Source organism: Passer montanus, unplaced genomic scaffold (genome assembly GCF_014805655.1).
Source record: "Passer montanus isolate IOZ18808 unplaced genomic scaffold, ASM1480565v1 scaffold4, whole genome shotgun sequence".
Taxonomy (NCBI): Eukaryota; Metazoa; Chordata; class Aves; order Passeriformes; family Passeridae; genus Passer; species Passer montanus.
Window position 1 is genome coordinate 9,758,248 of NW_024368818.1, and position 20,855 is coordinate 9,779,102.

Sequence of the window (20,855 nt, forward strand, 5' to 3'; positions counted from 1 at the left end):
CTTCCCCTGTTTTCCTCCTGTAAAAGTCCCACAGCCCCCTAGGTTCAACCCTTTTACGTTGTCAAAAGACCATCCCAAGTTACTTTGTCTCTCTACTTCTTTAAATTAAATATTTTACAAATAGTGTCTTTGAACTGTTGTGTGCTGTTTGAGAATGTTCTTCAACTATTCCATATAATATATAATCTATATAATATATATTATATATTCCCTATAAACACTCTGTAATAGGTTTATTGTATATAAAATAAACCCTCTATAAAATTCTCTGCCTACCTATAGATTTTCTGCCTATAGGTAAGAACCATTGCTGCTAACTGGAACAGATTTTCTAAATAATAATTTAAAAACAGTTATTATTTTGGAAATAAGAAAATCTCAAACAAAACCAACAATCCTTCCTCATCCTATTATATGTATGTCCTTCTTTTTTTAAATTGAAATAAGACTATACTGACATTTCTTAATCCTGATTTTCATCCTAATATTTTGGCAACATTGCAGGAGGACCTTGGTACAAGAGCAGAACAAAAGAGATAAAAAGTACAAAAATACCTGTAACCCATGCAGAATAGAGTAGAGATTATAGGAAGAGTTTTATTTTCAGTTTTCATAGTGACCCATCGTTAAAATACCTCGTTACAGTTTTACAGGGGAAACATATTTACTACCAGGTGATGGCTGTCCAGGGACATTGCCATTTTATCAACCTTCCCCGGGAGCAGACCTTGCATACATTCATGTCTCTGTCAGTGTTATCAATCTTTGTACACCACTAAAGGACAAACTTGATTTTTCACAGACAGTCTGTCTCTGCTTGAAAAAAAAAAATCAAAGCAGGATTACTTCAGGTTTGATTCCTGCCCTGGAGTACTGAGTAAGAAGAGTTCCTACAGTCTCTATACAGTTTTTATGGACAAAATTCAAATACAAAATGTTACTGCAAAAGCTTGTAATATAACCCAGGTGAAAGAGGAAGCCTACAAGATTGGAAAATCCAGAAAACATAGCACAATGAAGTCACAGCTGAATGTATATTTTAAACCCCTATTAAAATTCAGGTGCACTTTCTAGAATTCAGCTCCATATGAATAACCCCATTAGAGGACAAAACCACTGATAAAAGTGGAAAAAAAAACAGAGAAAGGCAAGGAATGACAGGCCAAAACCATTACAGTTCTTCTTTAAGCAATTTTAAAAAAAAATTAGGTATCAGTTAATTATCAGCTGTCAGCATTCTTCTGGGATAGGTACAGCTACAGTTTCTATCTGAAACTGCAGATTTTGGTCTAGCTTTATTTATTACCTTATTATGCTACACTGGGCATTTTTATTGCTTGATTTCTATTACTTGGGAATTTGCTATAATTTCTTCCAAATTTGCCTTCATGCTGGTAAAGAGATCTTTAGACAACCTAGTGATGTTCAAGCAACATATCCCAGAGTTTAAGCTCAAAAAGCATATACAGATCAAATTTCATCATGGAAAATTAGAAATTAACATCCTTAATACCTTGATAACTCTATGCTCCATCATTATGTGATACTAGTAATCACATTGAATTACTCAATATAATGAGGACAGACAAAATTCAGTTCACTGCTTCACAGACTATGAAGACATGGAAAAAAATCTGAAAGTCAGTTACATGAGAGTATGTCTGGTCAGACATACCAACATCTGGAGGTTAAACTAATTTGCTGTAATTGAACATAGTAGAAAGTATCTTCTGATGTCTGAAATTCTCCAGGTTTGTTGTGGATTTTTTTTTTCCTCTGGAAATTTCACCATAGCAAAGCTAATATGCAGTGTCTGCACAGAGCTAAAATAGTAATTACATAATTTGCTACTATACTGCAATAAGGTTAAAGTTAACATACTTTCCAAAGTATAAAAAGGATAAAAAAAGTTAGAAAAACTGGAATAAAAATGTGTCAACTTGAAATAACTGTCTTATGCACTGAAATATCAAGTGTTTATACTCCCTAGATTTCTATTTCCTTATTTTGAAAAGACTTTCAAATATTTTTATGGGTAAAGAAAATTTACTGCTCCCAATCAGCATCCAAGCCTCTGAAGATACAATTTAACAAAGCTGTTTATTATTTGTAAACAGTTATCAAATATTTCCTCAAAGTTTGTAATGCATTATGAGGCAGCTAATGAAATTATGCATATTTTTTTATTTCCTCCTGAAACTTTTTATCTTCTCAAAATTTTAGGGTGTTTTTATAACGCAGCTTGAAGTGAAATTGAATTATATGAAATGACTGATTGTCAAGGACATCTGAACAAATGAGGTATTCATTTTATTCAGAATCCATTGAAGGATTTCTTGATGTTTTTATTTAATTTGCTTCATATCAAGCAGCTAAGCTCCCCTTTGAGACATATCACAGAAGAAATAAAAGAATAATAAAATCCCAGTAAGTTCTTACAGTCTTTCAGAGTTTGACAGAATGCCTTAATATCACTGCATTTCTTTCTCATAGATAAATAGAGACCAGGGTTGTCATGGAAGTGCTCTTTGTCACAAGCTGTCTAGTCCCCTGAGCATAGGTACTGTATATACATCAAAATCTAAGAATGATGATAAATATATCAATTAGAGTACTTTCGAGATAATGATATATATGTTTGGAGAATACATGCTATATAAATTGTTTTATTTATATAGAGCTATTTGTAAAAGCTGTTTAAAACCACAGGCTCTTCCTGTGGTTTCTAACAAATGTGCTGACTGCTTAGGGTAATGTCAGTTGTGATGCCAAGAATTGGAACCCAGAAAGATGTATTATTTTTAAACCTGAGTATTTGAAAAGTTCAAAGTAATTCAAGTAATTTTATGCCAAAAAACGCTTAAAAAGGCATATTTAAAAATATATAACACAACTCAGCAAATATAGAATCGAGTATATTTTCAGGTAATTTAATGTTTGTTTTAATGACATTTTAAAATTCTCACTTCCCTCTTGGAGTCTATTCCCAGCAGTTTCTTTCTTCATAAATTACTTTAATTTTCTTTAAGTAGTCAGCACTACTTTTCTACAGTTATTCTGTGTTTTTGCACATAATGAATGCATACTTTAAAAAGGTTGTCATGACCCTTTAATATTTGGCAATGGACAATGCACTATTGCCTAAGTCCATCAGTATGAAAATGAAAAAGTACAGTATGATTTATGGAATTTTTTTATTATTTTATAATCCCAGATAATTTTTAAAAGAAACACATATTATTGCATATTGCAAAATACATATTATTGCATTATGTGGAGAAGGTAGAACCACACAGATGTCCCAAATAATACAGTTTAGCAACCAGTACTTTCCTTAACAATTTTTTTCAAGGTATGTTTGTGGAGACTGCAAGGTTAGGTAGAAAGTTGAGTTTCTTCACTGAGAAACTTGCTCAGTCATACTGGAAAGCAAGCAATTTACTGAGTAGTACTGAAGAATTCCATGACAAGAAAGGAGCTTTTCATAAATACCAACAGATTAAAATTAAGGCATGGAAGCCTAGTAGAAATGCATGTGTGTGAAAAAATGAGTCAGGAAACTGGGAAATTGCTGAGGAGCTGTTCATCTATGTGCAAACACTTCCCCAGTACTCCAGCACAGTTCAGAAGGCTGGATTATCACAGTGGTGTGACAGCCAGCCGTGAAACAAAAAATTTGCTGGAGGCTGGTATTTACTACCCACTTGACATTTAAAAAAAATCTGCAGAGTTTTCCTTCATAGATTTTTTTCTCAGCTCAGTGATGTAGACTGCTGCCTTTATCCTTATTTACTCTCTCAGTTTATTTAGTGTGTTGTGTGCCTATGTATGGTCAGTAAAAGATAGATAACTAATCTGCTGAATTTCTGCGCAAGACAGAACCAAATAAAAGCATGATGAAATATCAAAAAGAATAAATAGAGTAAGATATGAATAATAAATATGACAATGAAATTATATTTTTTCAGAGTCCAAACACATTAAAAAGGCAGTCAATGTTTGGGCATTTTAATTTAAAAAAAAAATATCAAAAAGATATGTTATATGGATTCACTATGTTATGTCAGTAAAATTAAACACCTGAAACTCAATAATAACATAGGAACTAAACCAACAAAAGAAAATAGGAAGTGATATATTAAAAAAGAACCTTTTTGCTGTAGAGGCTACATACTCTGCAGAAGGAAATTTAAATTTGCTACAATTAACAAACATTAATTTCATTCTAATTGGTCAACATATTTTAAATTTACTCTATTAAACTAAGTCATCTTTGTTTAAATCTAGGTTTTGTAACGTGTTTGTAGCATAGGACTAATATTAGTTTGAGAAAAAGCTCTGAGCAAGACAAAAGAAAACTTTCAAAACTTTCTCGTTTTGTCTTTAATTTATGTATGTGTGAATTCACATGTGCTGAACTGCTGTGAGGAACTAGAAAGCATAAGCAAATGTGGAACATCTTGGAAAGAAGGAAAATATTGGCCATTTTCTCTGTTCCTTTGAGACATGGCAGAAGAGATTGACACCCACCTCTTTGCAAGCTCCTTTCAGGCAGCTGTAGAGAGTGATTAATGCTTCCCTGAACCTCCTATTCTCCAGGCTAAACAATCCCAGCTCCCTTCGCCACTTCTCATCAGATATTTTCTAGACCTCTAACAGCTTGACTGGACTCACTCCAGAACCTCAATATCCTCTTTTTGACTGAGTGGCCCAGAAGAGGACATGTACGTGAGCTGTGGCCTTACCAGTGCTGAGTACAGCAGGACAATCTATCACTGCCCTGTTCCTGCTGTCACACCAGTGCTGATCCAGGCCAGGATGCTATTGGCCTTCTTGGCCAGCTGGGCACACACTGGATCATGTTCAGCTGCTGTTGACCAGCAAATCCAGGTGCTTTTCTACGGGTCAGCTTTCCAGTCACTGCCCCCAGTCTATAGCACTGCCTGGGGTGGCTGTGACCCATGTTGTGACCCAAATGCAGAACCCAGAACTTGGATTGTCCTTCTGATCCTTCTTGCAAATGGACCTCATGTTTGCTATTTTCCAGTGAGATGGAACTTTTCTGGATAATCAGGACTGTTGGTAAATAATTGAGAGAGTCTTGCTGGGCTCTTTCACCATCTCCTTCATTACTGTCGGGTGCATCCCATCCAGGCCCAAAGACTTGTGGGTATCTAATTGGCATAGCAGATCACTAACCATTCCCTCCTGTATTATGGGGGTATCCCTCAGGTCCCCACCCCTAACTTCCAACTCTGGGAGTTGGTTATCCTGAGTACAACTGCTTTTGGTATTAAAGATTGAGGCAAAGAAGGCACTAAGTATCTCAGACTTCGGACACTATGGCACATTCTGCACCCAGAAAAGGATGAAGATTCTCCTCAGCACTCCTTTTGCTGCCAGTGTATTTAGGGAAACTTTTTTTTGTGTTGTCTTTAAGCACAGTGGCCAAATACGTGAATGATCTCCTGGCATCCTACAGCTGCCTGTATCCCCTATGTGACATTTGCCAATTCCCTGGGGGTGTCTCAGGTGCCTGACTGTCATTGTGGCAGTAGCCACTTGGATTGAGGCTACTGAACTGAGCCCTAAGGAAACAGACATTGCCCATAAAGGAGATGTTCTTCTCTCTGTCAGTGACAGAACATCAGAAGAGCAAGGTGGAGTAACTGTTCTAAATAAAATGCAACAAGAGGTGTCAGTTTGCACTTCAGCCTTCGCAGATCTAAATATTCTCACAATGTCTGGATGTTGCTAAAGAAATTGCCTCCATGCACAACTTCCCATTGCCATTTTTTAGAGCAAATGTGTGCATAAAATTAAAAACAATAAAATAATTGTTCTTAAATGAATTATTTTTATTTAGGTGTTTTTCTCTCATGTAGCACCCAGAAAGAATGCCTTTCTTACCATCGTTTCTCAGTGTCAGAGGTGTAGGAGGACTCAAAACTCTGGCGTTTGTCACGGTGTTTTTCACCAGGCATATGTAGCTGCCAACATCAGATGTTTGCACCTTGGATATGTAGAGATTGCCTGTCTCCTGAGAGATGAAACGCCTGCTGTCTTCTACCACAAAAGATGGGAATTCATTAAATACCCAACTATAGATGATCTCTAAAAGAACACAAAAAGAAAATAAGATAAAGTAATTGCAGAAACAATACTGTGTCATGTTAATAGATACATTAAATTAATGTTCATTAGCTTTTTTCCAATAATCTATGGGGAAAAAAGTTAAAGCTTTTAAAAACTTTTAATTTGTTTGGTTTAGAATTGAAGAGGATATAATTTTTCTACCCTTGGGATTTTGAAAATAACATAAATGTTGAATCCACAAGTTCCTTGTGAAGACAAACTTAGTTCAGGTGAAATAATTAATTTATTCATCAGACTCAGAAAACAGCAATAAGATATTAAATAAATCCCTTTTCTAGTCTTTTGGGCCAAACCAATAATAATATCCAAAGAATTATTTTCTCTATTTGTTCAGATTTGCATGGAAATATATCAAGATGATTCCTACAGAGCTATGGATGACTTCTCCAAATGTATGTGTATAAAACAAGTTTCATTCTGAATGTTTGTTTTTAAAGTCACTAGATTGTAGCAACTGTTCAACCTACCTTGTAGGTAATATTACTATCTTGTAGTTCTATCTTCTACATCTGCTTCATTGAAGATTTTCTCAACCTTTCCTTTATGCAGCTTAAATCCCTATGATCAATGAATAATTCCTTAAACCAAAGCTACCAACAAATCAGTGACTTTTAAAAATAGCAGTTAAATCCTGTCCCTTGGTTCTTATTTTTATCCCATGAATCATCTATTCTATTTACCTGGACATTATATACTTTTCCCTTTATACTCATAATAATTAGTTGAGGAAAAAAAAGGTATTTCCTATTATTCCTATTATGAGATTATATAATGATTTAATAAAAACCTAGATTCATTTTTGCCTCAACATTAGAAGTATCAGTAAAGTTAATGAGATTCTGATTTAGCAGGATGTTCCTTGCAGGGAATTATTCATGTGGCGTTTCACCAACTCTGGCTTTAAAGCCTTAACCCTATGTATACTTCTTTATACATTGTTCTCCTTTTGAGCTTATTTTACATTGTTTCATTCTTTCTTCACACTTTAAAAAAATATTGTTCACTACTGAAACCAGAACATCTGATGTAAGATTATTTGTTCCACAATCTCCTTCCTGTATGACTTCAAAATGAGAAAAGCTGAAGTTAGTCCAGGAATGTAAAGTACCCACTACTGCTCCAAGATGCAAACTGCTCGACTGGTATAACAAATTTCAAGCTTTTAGACTGCAATTTTTTGTGTAACTACTCATCTTCAGCAGCAACAGGAAGACAGTAATTTCAAGTATGTCAGTCTGGTTCTCTCATACTTTCATCCCCATGAAGTAAAAATGTTTTTTTGATATAAAGTTAGTTGAAAATTTCTGAAAGAGTCAAAGTGGTGAGAGGAAACACCTCAAAATTTAATTTTTGCTATGTGGTATTCTTTTAATGATAGGAGAGGAACTGGTATAAGAAGTGTGAAACACATTACATCTTAGCTAGATGTGCACTTTGACTACAACAGTACGGAGAGAATTAGAAATTCCAACTGATTTGTCCTTTCTATCCTTGTTTTGTACTGTCTCCTGACACTGTAGTGAGAAAGGAACAGAGAAGCACAATGACTGCTTTTCAACCAATATAAACAAACAGTGTGTAGAGTGCTATAAAGATGCAGTATCTTCTGAAACAATTTTTAGGAAGTTTAATTTTGAAATCAGATGAAAAATCTCTCTGAAAAAACCCTGATGGTATCAATATAAAAATGCTGTGTTAAAGGACTCAACATAGCTGACAGGAGGGGAAGACTGCTTCAAAATCTCAAAATGAGGACTTAAACTCCACACATTGACTTTTTGCTAAAATCTTTTTTAGATTTATTAGTAATTCTGGTGGCTACCCAGGACTCTAAGGAATTAAGAGCTCTCAGAGAGTTTTCTGAGTGTTCAGATTTTCCTTCCTCTTCTGTTGTGTTTCAGACAAAATACTAATTATGGCCCAAACATGTCTTGGAAAATTTTATTACCACATTTTGCCATAATACTTTATCTGGAAAAGAAAAAGATTAATGGCAGTACAAAATTCTACAAAGTGATGATGAATACACAAGTTCAAGGAAAATACACAGGCTTTAACTGAAGACCTGTTACTAACTCAAATGGAAAGTAATCAGTCTCACTAATTGCTCTGGTTTAAAAGTAGTTCAAAGCAAATCCAAAGCAGTCATCAGTGTGGGTTCACTGGCAGTTCACAGAGAAGAGAATTTTCTCCATTCATAGCCTAAAACCACTTACAATTAATTATTCATTTATTAATTAGAATTAATACTAAGGAACAGATTTCAGGCAATAAATTTTTGTGCCTCTAAGGAAATAAAATACCTAGTCTTTGCCGGTGCTGAATCCAGGGGGATACTGTCATTTTGTCACTTTCTTAATTATTTTTGCTGTTAAAAATGGCATGATAGATGAATGTGTACTGGTATAGGGTACTGAGACAAAAAGTAACAGAACACCTGCCAAACCTGAAACTCAAAGCATTTATGCTATAAAGCTGTGGTTAACACTTTTTTTTTCTTTTTTTTTTTCCTTTTGTGCACACCTACAGCATCTGTATTCCATCCAGATGCCCAAACTCTTAAGTCCAGAAAAACAGTGTTACAGTTTACTTCTTGATTCTTGTCAGCCCATTGACATTGAAAGAATTGTTCCTATTTTTCATTTCTAAAAAGCAAAACCCCAGGAATACCCTTTAAAATACCTGAAGAATGCATCTGAATGCTCAGATCTGGAATGCATCTAGAATTCTTGGTCTCCTTTGCAGGTTAAAAATCCCTTAGACACTTCATGATTTTTTGTACTCTTGTTAGACCTGGTAAATGAGTTCAGCAGATTCTTAAATAAAATTTTGAGGGTCATGTCCATACACTATGCATACATTTCAGTGGAAATATCTCAGGAAAATTTTGCAGACCAGTCAGAAACCACCACAGCTGGCTTGGGAACTGGGGACCCCACAGGTTTTAGCTGACAGAAAGAGATGGATGATCTTGCAGAAGTGATTTTACAAAAGGGTGTTCACAGAATGACTGCAATTAAGGGAAAATGGGTGTACCTTGACATTGATCCATTGTGCAAATATCTCACACTTCTAAATTTGCAGCACAAGAAGAGGATGAATCATGTATCGCTGTTCACATTCTTGGACTCCGACTGTTTCTACTTTGCATGCCAGCAAAATTACAAGGTAGAGTTTGTAAAAACCAAAACTGCTAGCAAAGGCTGGCCAAGTACAAAATCCGGATGTTTGTTTTGTTTTGCTGATTTGTTTTTCTACTGTCAGTATTTAGCATAAGCCAATACCCACGTGATTGCAAAGACATATATGAAAAAAATACCTAATGAAAAGACAATAATGGAGAATTAACATTGAAACCATAGCTGTCTCTCTGTAGACAAGCATGTAATCTATACTGTCCATGCACAATAAAATATTCTGAAACAATGGGGATGTAGTTATGTGTCACAAGTTCTACAGGAGTTCAGCACAGGAACCCATATAAACTGCAAGAAGAAAGGCATTTAAATATTATCTGAAATCCTACTCATACAAAATGGTAAACTGCTCAGTGAACTTTCAGGATTTTAGAAGAAGCAAAGAACAAATGGATGACATTAAGTCTATTTGTACACAGTTCACTGCAGTTTTTACTGAATTTCAAGCCTGAATTTTCCTATAATGGTTTATATTACAAGATTTTATAACCAGTGTCATTTGGCCAAGCACAAATACAACTGTCATTACATTATTTTTCAATGGGATATTGAACTCCAGAGATGCGTCTCAAGCCTGACAGATAAATAATGTTGACCTTCAAGAAATTTTTAAGCTAAAATCAGTGCTACCAAAATCTAAATAAACCAAACCAGAACTTTAAAATCAGAAAGTAATTACTTTAGATATGGACCTAATGAAGTCATCTGCTTTTGAGAATAAACTTAGTAAATGGTTTTTCCATGCTCTACACAATTTGCTTTCAATAGGGAAAAATAAGTTTAAGACGAAAGAGAAAACTAAACACTGCATTATACCCAAGTTTGGAGTTTTTTTCAGAATGTGTGAAGTTTTGGTTTTTTTTTATTTTATGCCCATCTTTTTTTATTTTTTTTTTAATGTGACATCAATGGCAAAATGACAAAGAGGATGCAGAGCCCTTCCTGGAAATTACAGTTGTCTGCCAACATAAAATAAAGTTTTCCACAGATATTTGCATCAACACAAACAGAAACAGGGAATAAAAAGATGAAGAAATGATGTATTGCAGAAGAGTTGCTGCTAAATTCTGTTATATATAAAATCTTGGTGCAAAAATTATATAAGTCCTTTTGGTAACTGCAAAACTGATAGTTCATTCCTGAATGACCAACCTTGTTTACAGAAGGATTTCTCTAAGGAAATATTTATCTTTTTTTCTGAAGATGATTTGGAAAGCCTTCCTAATGTAGCCTTCCTAATGTCCAATTTGTTTCTGTATTTTGTTAAGTACTTTTTACTAGGCTATATAGGTGAAAATCTGTGTCATTTGGTGATGAAGTAGTAAGAAAAGCCCATCTATTTCCTGACAGAATTAATTTATAGTGTGAAATCTTGCTTACTATAATTTCTTAAATGATTTTTGTAGTTCTGTTTTCTCTGCTAAACAACACTAATTCCTAAACTGTCACAATGTGATGTACTTCCCATAATGGATGAAGCTGGAATACTGACATATCAGCATTTTTCCTAGTGCTTTTGGAGATATTCTGATGCAGAAAATGTCAGTACTATGGTAATGCAAAATTCTTTCTGTCACTGTGGGTCAGTATGAAATAATGCCTCAAGTATTGTAAAGAGAGCTGTGCTGAAGCATTCAGATAACACCAAATATTCTCTCCTGTGTTTGTTACTGCCTGGGATTTGCTTCAGGGATTTTCTCTTAAGAAATTGCTCCATTCATCTTTTTAACATGAAGTTTCTGGACAGCCTCTTCACCAGTCCTGTTAGCTAAGTGGTATTTTGGATGCAAGTGAAGACACAACAGGAAGGTTGTTATATAAACTCTATTAAGGTCAATGAAAACCTAAGTGTCCACAACATGGCTAAATTTTGCCTATTCAAGGGCAAAACACGCAAAATACCCATGCCATAATTGCACTTCTGTGGAGTTATAATGTTTGTACAAGAAATAATTCCAGTTCTAGACTTTATTTTGTGATGTAGTGGGAGATCCCATTGGAAAAATATATTTCCCTTCGTCCATTTAGAATGTGCTTTGATTACTCAAATTCCACAAGATGGCAGTACTTGATGAATAAATGGTATTGATACCTGATGACAGCCAAAATCTGAGATAATCTGGAAATTTTTGCAAATCTGAAGAAGCTTTTATTGCTATGTATTAATAAATGAGTAAAACAGAAAAAGTGGACTTGAGAGTACAAGCTGAATTTACTATATATATTATATATTAAATATATATATAAATTTCAAATATATTAAAATATTGAAATCTATCTATCTATCTATCTATCTATCTATCTATCTATTCAATGAAATTTGCAAGATGCCTTTCCTTTAGCATTTAGAACTACTCTGTTTGAATGAAATAAAGTCTAAGAAAATATATAGGCCTACATCTTCCGTTCTGAAAATGTAAAGCCTAATTTTATATTAAGCCCAGCTTTGAACTTTTTTTTCACAATATTCTGTACACTATCCAGACAAAAAGGGTGCAATATGCAGTACCCTCTAATGGTGGGGAACACTTCACATTAAGAGGAAAAGAGGCTTCTTTTTAGCTAAAATGAATGATAAGAATGGGTTGTTCCTCTATCCTCCCAGTGCAACCAGATAAATAATTGTGGTGCATTTCTTTGTGCTGCTGTGGTTTATTATCAGTGCTCATTAATCTTCCAAGAAAATATTTAATGAACATAATTTATTTGTTGCATTGTAACACACCCACAAACAGATATTGTTGATTTATCAGTTAAAAATGAAAGTGCTTATTTCCTTCTCTGGGGGCTTTGTATCTACTGCTCACTTATCTGAAACACAATTCTACCAATCACGTGTTTGTCTTTCTTCAGATTCAATTACAGTGATAAATCTCCAAATACTTTTTTCTCATAACCACTCACGCAGCTAATAACTAAAAGTATTCAAGAAAGGTAAGTGTACTGTCAGGATTCATCTTGTTCTGGAGGATGCAGATATTGTATTGTTGTTACCAGTGCAGACAGCCAAAGTCGTCTCATTTGTACTTTAATATGCATGAAATGTAGCCAATCACTGAAACATATAAAGACTGATGAAATGTATTTCTCATACATGCACTCTTTAAAGAGACCACATAGCATACAACAAAATACACTGCTCTGAAACGATATTGGATTATCATGATTGTATTTGATTGTCATTGGTATGATTTTCATAATAAAAAAGAAACCTTTTCCAGAACATGTCAAAATACTGTTATTAAAACCACACATTATTCAGGCCCTTCTTCTGCCCTCAGGCAAGACCAAATATTCTCAGCCCACTCTTAAAGAATGTTCAGTGATTTATATTCCTAAATTTAGATCTTCACAATAACCTATTTCTTTTTTTGCTTGGATAACTGGATAGTTTTCTTTAATATTTGTCTCTATATTTTTTTAATACTGTTTATTGCCTGTACCAAATACCACATTGGAAGTACTGACAACACATTGCTGGAAAGCAATATTAAACTTTTTCAGCTACAGTGCAATACCATTTTCTCTCTGTATATCAAACTTCTGTTTCAAAGGCTGGATCAGCCAAATCCCTTCAACTTTATGTCAGAAGTCCTGATTTTTAATCCTTTGTTTAATTTTATTGTTTCTAACTCTACTGCTTTTCTACATCTTATAATGTAGGACCCAAAGCTGGACATCAACACTACTGAGCAGTGGAGCAAGAGTCACACGTACTCCACAGGTAGCAGCTCTCTTAGGATGTCGTAGAATTCTACTACTGAATTATCCATTCTACTAAGTACTCTTTTTTTTTTTTTGCCCTTTAATTATTTATTCCTTTTTATTCTATTTGTATATTTTATCTTTGATAAGTACAGCAATCTGAATTTTGCTGAATTTAGTGTGATTCCTTGTAAGCCATTTCTCCAATGCACTGATCATTTTTGATTTTCATTCTGTGCTCTGTAGTAATTGTAACCTCTTGTAGGGGTCATTCACACATGCTAAATATTCCTTTCTTTCCTCTAGGTCACACACACTTCCAAAAAATAAAATTTAATTATATATATATTTTCAGTAACCTTTTCATGTAAAGAAATGTTTAGACATACTTTAAGGTCATTTTATCAATATATACTCCTATGTAAATAAAGAAGATATTTAAATGACAGAAATTTATGGGGGAAAAAAGCTGATGGGAGAAACAAATAAATTTTTGATAATATTTGGAAGAATTTTTTCAGGAATACAAACACTAGAAACAGAAAATTCTCAACACAAGACAGAAAAGCTACATAAAAAGTTTAAAAATAATTTTTTAAAAGAAATTAAGAGATTTTAAACAACAACTCTGTTATTAATATTCTTCTATTTTTTAGGAATTGAAATCAATACTTATATGGAAAATTCCTGAATCCTCCATATAAATTTATGTTCTGTGGTTTATAGCACACCAGATAATACAAATGCCAATTATTTGCTGTGGAAAATAGGGGAAAGAAAAGGTGATAAAGAACAATAGTTATGTAAATAATGAAGACGTTTAAATGGCAGAAATTTATGGGGAAAAAAGCTGATGGGAGAAACAAATAAATTTTTGATAATATTTGGAAGAATTTTTTCAGGAATACAAACACTAGAAACAGAAAATTCTCAACACAAGACAGAAAAGCTACATAAAAAGTTTAAAAATAATTTTTTAAAAGAAATTAAGAGATTTTAAACAACAACTCTGTTATTAATATTCTTCTATTTTTTAGGAATTGAAATCAATACTTATATGGAAAATTCCTGAATCCTCCATATAAATTTATGTTCTGTGGTTTATAGCACACCAGATAATACAAATGCCAATTATTTGCTGTGGAAAATAGGGGAAAGAAAAGGTGATAAAGAACAATAAAATTAAATAATGTAAATAATTAACACTAGAGAATCATTATTGAAACTACTGAAACATCCACAGCCAGCAGAAGCAGGGCAGTGACCGTCCCCCTGTACCCAGCACTGCTGAGGCCACAGCTCCAATGCTGTGCTCAGCCCTGGGCCCCTCTCTGCAGGAAAGACATGGAGGGGCTGGAGCATGTCCAGGGAAGGGCAACGGAGCTGGGGAAGGGTCTGGAGCACAAGTGCTGTGAGGAGCAGCTGAGGGAGCTGGGGGTGTTCAGCCTGGAGAAAAGGAGGTTGGGGAGATCTCAGTCTCTAAAACTACCTGAAAGGAGATTGTAGCTAGGTGGAGGTCAGTCTCTCCCCTCAAGCAAAAACTGAAATGATAAGAAGAAATGGCCTCAGGTTGTGCCAGGGGAAATTTGAATTGGATATTAGAAAATCTTCACAAAAAATGTGGAACATCGGAACAAGCTTTCCAGGGAAGTGCTGAAATTACAAACTGTGCAGGTATTTAGAAGACACACAGCCATGGCACTTAGGGTTGCTGGATTTGATGATCTTAAGGGTCTTCTCCAATCTAAATCATTCTATGATTAGTAATTTCCAAAGAGAAGAACTAAATTTGGTCTATCATTAGAAAGGGTAATCAAAATGATACACATAATTAAAAATTCATCTGTTTCAATCTTAGATGAAATAGTTCAATGGGTGACATGAGATTTGATTAATATCTAATTTAAAAAGTAAGATATAATTAACAATATTAGAAGAAAGTGTATCCAGTCAAACAAACCCATTTTTATAATTCTTTATATTGACCAAGAGAACAAAGTTTCTGTAATGTATCCAGAATTCAAATTCATATTTTATAAAAGAACAGGTTGACTAAAATATATTGACTAACCTCAAAATTCACTTCCTGTGCATTGAAGGGAATAAAAGCTGACTGCACAACATGATCAAGAGGATCAGATGTGGAATTCTTTGTCCTCTGCTGCTGATCATTTTAACAATTAAAGGAAACCTATGCATTTGTAATCACTGACCTACAGGAAATATAAGATTTGTCAAAGGCAAATATGCAGAAAACATCACTGATAAACTCTGATTTGGATAGCTTATTATTATTAGAACCTTCTTAATGATGGAAATGTGTTGAATCTACAACACAAGTTGATTGTTTCTTAAAAATTTGAATGAACAAAAATTCTGTTGTAATGCTTAACTAACTATTACATTCCTATGAAAATGTGGCACTGGAAAATAGTAAGTATGTTGTTTAATGCTAGGTAAACATCACTGTGTAGAGTATGTGTCGAAATTGTTTTCTCTGACAAAACATTCAAAAGAATTTAAAGGGTTTTTTTCCTTTTTTTTCATTCACACTTTATGTTTCTCTTGTTCTCTAATCATGCTATGACACTTGATTTTCTCTACAATTGGATGGCATGGTGATAGTTACTTCAGCACTCTCTGCTCTTGTCTAAGTTTGATACAGTGATGAGTATGATGAAAAATCCTACTCCAGAGCTTTGTTGCTTGTAGTGAACTTGGAGTCCTGCACCCAAGGGGACAACTGCTTTACATGGGAATTTCATTTTATGACTACTACAATGATGCCAATAGATAATGCATTTTGGAGGCATAACTAGGACATTTTTCAAAACAATAAACCAGAAGTAATGTTTGGATGATGATCATCCAAATTTATAGAATATTGGTCTGTCTTAACGCTTTTTCAGTTGAGAGATGTAAAATGTGTAATTTTCCTTATTCAGCAGAAGAAACTCTGTCAAGCAAATTCTGTCATTTGGCTACAAATACTCACTAGTACTTCAATTATAATAGTATCAGTCTCTCAAGGAGCTTATATATATGTTTCAGTTCATTTTCTTGTTCTTACAAGAAAGCAAGCAATTTAAATTTGTCCCTTTACGCCTCAGTCACCTTGATTCCTAGTGCCAGAAAGGATTAATAGTAGCAGAAAGATTTCTTTAACAAGATTTAAATTCAGGCTTCTGGGCATATAAATGAAAATAAAAGGCAGGTAGAGTTCTAGTTTATACTTCAAAACACTGTTTTTTAGCAGAATTCACCAGTCTATACATGTAGTTGTTGTCATAGGAATTGTACTGTCAAAATGTGGGTACTTGGAGTCTGTAGAGTTACCCTTGCATGACTGTACACACTGAACTTAAGACATAGCCCACTGCCTCTCTGCTTTATATTCTCTTGATATTAAGTGTTTTAATATAAATATAAAGGCTTTTTCTGAGTTTATCTGCAGGTCAGTGCTTGGTGAATTCCACCATGAGCATGACACAATATGATTGATGAATCTTTCTTGGGCCTGCTTCTTTGGTCCTATAGTATTTCTTACCCTAAGGTAATAAAAGGAAGTGGCTACCCAGCAGTCCTGAATTAAGCCATAGTCAAATCGATATCTCCACTAACACATAATTCTTTTAATTTCTAATATTTGCTCCTCTTCTCACCAGTTCTTTTTACATCTACAAGAAATGCCAAAACACACAAAATTTAAGGCCAATGAATCCTTAGGACCTTTGTGGATGATTAGCAGGACAGGTAGCTGTTCTCTCATTGTCCCTCTGAATATGGTTTTCAAGCATGTAGAAAAACCCGAACAACAAAATAGCAGTATAAATCTCATAATCCCCCAGATGTTAACGGTCTAGTGCTCAGCTCCTTGGTATATTTTCTAGTCTTAAATGTACCAAGGAATGGATTGGCCATTACATTTTTCTGAACATAATGGAACTGGTGAACATATGCCTCAGAGAATAGCATAAAACCAATTTTATAGTTCACAAAATAATTTTTTTTAGATACTAAGAATGATGGTGACAGATGATTTTTTTTTTCCACCTTAATTAAAAAATAAAGTGCAGACAAAGAGGAAGAAACATGTCACATTAGCAAATTGCCCGAGAATGCTGATATTGCTGTTCAGCCATGTTGTACAAATAAATCACGACAAATAACGTCAGCAACAATAAATCATTTAAAGTGTAACAGTGTTGAGAATGCAACTCCTACCTGTTTCTACATACAGACATTACACAGCTGCATCCCTGTGCACACTGTTCTGCACTGCTGGAAACCCAGTGAACTGCTTCCACCCATCTTCTACTTGTCACATAATTGTTATTGAGACATAATATGTAGCCTTTTGTTGTCTTATTTTTAGCCTAGACCAGTATCACAGGATTATGTATCCCCTCCTCAAATCCTTAGCAATAGTAGTCAAAGTGAAACATTTTAAATACCTATGATGTGTTCCATTACACATATTTATCAAAAGGAAGACGGCATGTCCAACTATCCCGTTCTTTTTGTTTATTCTAAAGGAAATGTCATTAATAAAATAAAGCAAACAACAGGCAGTCCTTCAATCTCTTCTGCTGACTATGTGCATAATTTTCAGGAGTCTTATTCTGTTTTCCTTCTGATTAGGGCAACAAAAGATCTACATCTTGTAAAGTCACAAGATCTGGATTGTAAATCAGTGCAATTTTAGCCTTTCTTTCATGTTTTCTTTATAGATCATCCACTGTTATCCTGTGAAAAACAGGTATTGTTTCTTTCTTCTTGCATTTGATAGAGCAGAAAATAGACCCTTCAGGACTGAGAGTAGCTTGCTAAACTCCTAGAGGACTTTGTAGTTCTGCAGGAAAAGCCAAGCTGTTAAATACTTTATCAGTATTACCTAAGTCCTTCTTTCCATTCTCTCTTCCTACTCCTGAATTTTTATTCCTGCAGTTCCCTATAGGACATTTTCTCACTTATTGAAAGAGGAAAAATAGCATGCAAATTAATGCTTTAATAAAGCAATAAATTAAGTAAAATTTTCTGGGTGCAGGTTCTCCACTCTGGGGCAGCAGCATCAAAACAACAGGAATTATATCAACTGGCTTCAACAAGAAGCCATGACAATGATTTTAACAGTATTGAAACAGAGCATAAGAACATGGGAGATAGAATGGGAAATCAAATTATCAGAATTAAGTGTGATATTAATAATTAAATTGTTAAAAAGATGGCATTTTGGTAATAAAAAGTCATTTTTTCACTATTACTGCTCTGGAAAATATATTTTGTTGTCAGAAGACACAGAATGTATGTGTGCTGCTGTGCAATGATTCAGATTTGGCTATAATCAGATTGCTGTCTGAATTCCTATGATATTATGCTTATACCTATCCAGTAATTTTCTCCTTGAAAAATCCAAGCAATTGCCTTTAACACATTTAATGTTAAATTATAACTACCTTCATACTAGTTATAATTTTATATTATAGGAAAAAAAACATAATACATCCATATATATATATATATGTATTTCTGAACAAATTATAGTTTTGCCTTTGAAAAAGAAAAATGCAAATGAGGTATCCCAACCATTCATACCACTTAATTTGTTTGGAACAATCTTCCTGAACTGATTAAATCAGGCTTTAAAAAAATCTATGTCTCATTAAGCTTTGTATCACCTCAAATGGTTGTAAGTTCACTTTCATACTTACAAAACAAGGAATAAATTACTTTATTATATACAGAAACTTATTAATAGTATCTGGCAGAACTCAGATCAATTTTGTCCAAAGCCTTCTTCCTCTGAATCAAAACTGGTCTCCCCACATTTACAGTAGTCATCTCTACCAGAACCACTACTGAATTCAGCTAATCATGCATAGTGTGGGATGATTTGCATTTTCTGAAAACTCCCCTGTTTTCATCCCTTTTTAAACATCCTTTAAGATTTCATCACAAAGGTCATGGAGATAAAAAACTAGAATCCGGAACCTTAGAAACAGACAATTTCTCGTTTCTTTCTCCTTCTGTTTCCTCTTGTTTCAGCTGTCTGATCAGCATCGTTTTTCTGGCTTCTTCTCCTTAGTTACACAGATTAAAGTGTGCATTCTTGCTCTATTGTTTTCTGTGATATGGAGAGGTAATTAGGATTAATTAGGAATTTTCTAACTTAAACAAAATGGGCTTTCTGACATTTAGCAAACTGACATATCAGTGAAATGTATTTTTCTGGGCATCAGCTTAGTAAAACATCAGATCTAAACAGTGAATGGATTCTAATAGAAAAGTTGCTATGAGTGGGAGAGCCCTGCACCTCCGAGATTGTAGCTGCTGTATGTGACATCAGTCTTAAATCTGTGAACCTTGGGCTGTTGCTGTTTTACAAATTGTGTAACCATTGTCACAGAAAGCATTTGTGCAACACTTTAGTTGGTATCTTTTCAACAAGCTGAGGAAAAGTGGATGTGATACCATAAGCATCCATTTCTGTTAAACGTGGCAGGACAATGCTGTCTGGTTTAACCCCTAAACGAAGAGGTTTCTGTTAGTTATGTCTAATTGGTTGGGACATATCAGTAACAGGCTAGTAACTTGTCTTGAGGGAAGAGGAGCTTGCCCACTACAGAAACTTTTCATCATTGTCCTATTTGTCAAGATGGAGACAAATAGTTATGTACAGCTGGTGCCTGAGAGGCAATAGTGCATGAGCCTGAGGGCCAAAACACTCCACATATTTTTAAAAATAATTAATCTCTCATGCTTCTTCCCTCTTTTCTTGGTATCTCCTTTCACTATGTTTCTCCTGAGCTGTCAGCTGGGGTAATACATGTAGACAATACTGTGACTGTGAAACTACAGCACACATCCCTTAAGAAGAGCCCTGTCAGAGCTGCCCCCATCATCCATTGCTGTGTGCTGCCTTAATTGGGCAAGGTCAACCATCTTCTCCTCACTATGTTTTCATAGTCCCTGTGGGGACAAACAGCTCTAGTGAGTGATCCCAGTGGGTGTGGGCACACACAACTTGCAGTTTCTAATGTAAGTTAGAATATTATTTGAAAGAATTACTAGCATTTTTGAGAGGTGGGGAAGATTTTTTAACAGGGGTAATATCTGGAAAATTTTGTGGGTTTTTTTTTCTGTTTTTGAGGGTTTTTTGTGGGTTTTTTGAACACTTTAAAATTTAAAAAATTTACTACAGTTGGACCAGTCATGCATTTTTGTTCATTTATTACACTTGAAATTACAAAAAAAACCCCAACAAACCAACCAACAAAATAAATTCAAAACCCAGAAAATCCCACCAAAAGAACAACAACAACATAAGAAACCCAACTAAACAAAAAATGAGAGAAAATATAGACATATTTATCCATACACCTACTATGAAGACATTGTCTAGAATTTGGGGCACGTGCAATCATTAAAATACAATTAAAATCTAATAACAGCACATTGCCAACAGACTGGGAGTAACTCCACTCTGGCAAATACAGCATTTTAAAAAGCTGCCCTGCAGAAAATATTGTAATTCCCAAACTCTTAAATTTCATATCCTCAGATAAATGCCTTCAACAAGACTGAGGAAGGAAACCTTAAAATGCGCTTCAGGGAAGTCAACAGCAAAATTACTGGTCATGTATTGAGTAATGAAAAGACCATAGAAGAAAAAAAGTTAATTGCATTTTTTCATTCCAAAAAGAAAACTACAGGCATGGTCATCAATCAGTTGCACAAATAAAGAAAACACTTTCCTTTGTTGAGCAATGTCAGGGGCCATGGACATTGTATTTAATG

General features: G+C 34.4%; 1 protein-coding gene across 5 annotated transcripts in view; it reads right to left on the reverse strand.

Annotated features, from left to right (window-relative positions):
* Positions 1–20,855, reverse strand: part of CNTN5 (contactin 5) — a 603,192-nt gene that overhangs the window by 154,867 nt on the left and 427,470 nt on the right. For all 5 annotated transcript variants that reach the window (XR_005628589.1, XM_039718730.1, XM_039718731.1 and 2 more), the window contains one exon: positions 5,911–6,114. Coding sequence is in view for 4 of the 5 variants with exons in the window: in XM_039718730.1 (XP_039574664.1) it covers positions 5,911–6,114 (204 nt within the window). In the remaining variant the exon portion in view is untranslated. The remainder of the gene's footprint in view (positions 1–5,910; positions 6,115–20,855) is intronic.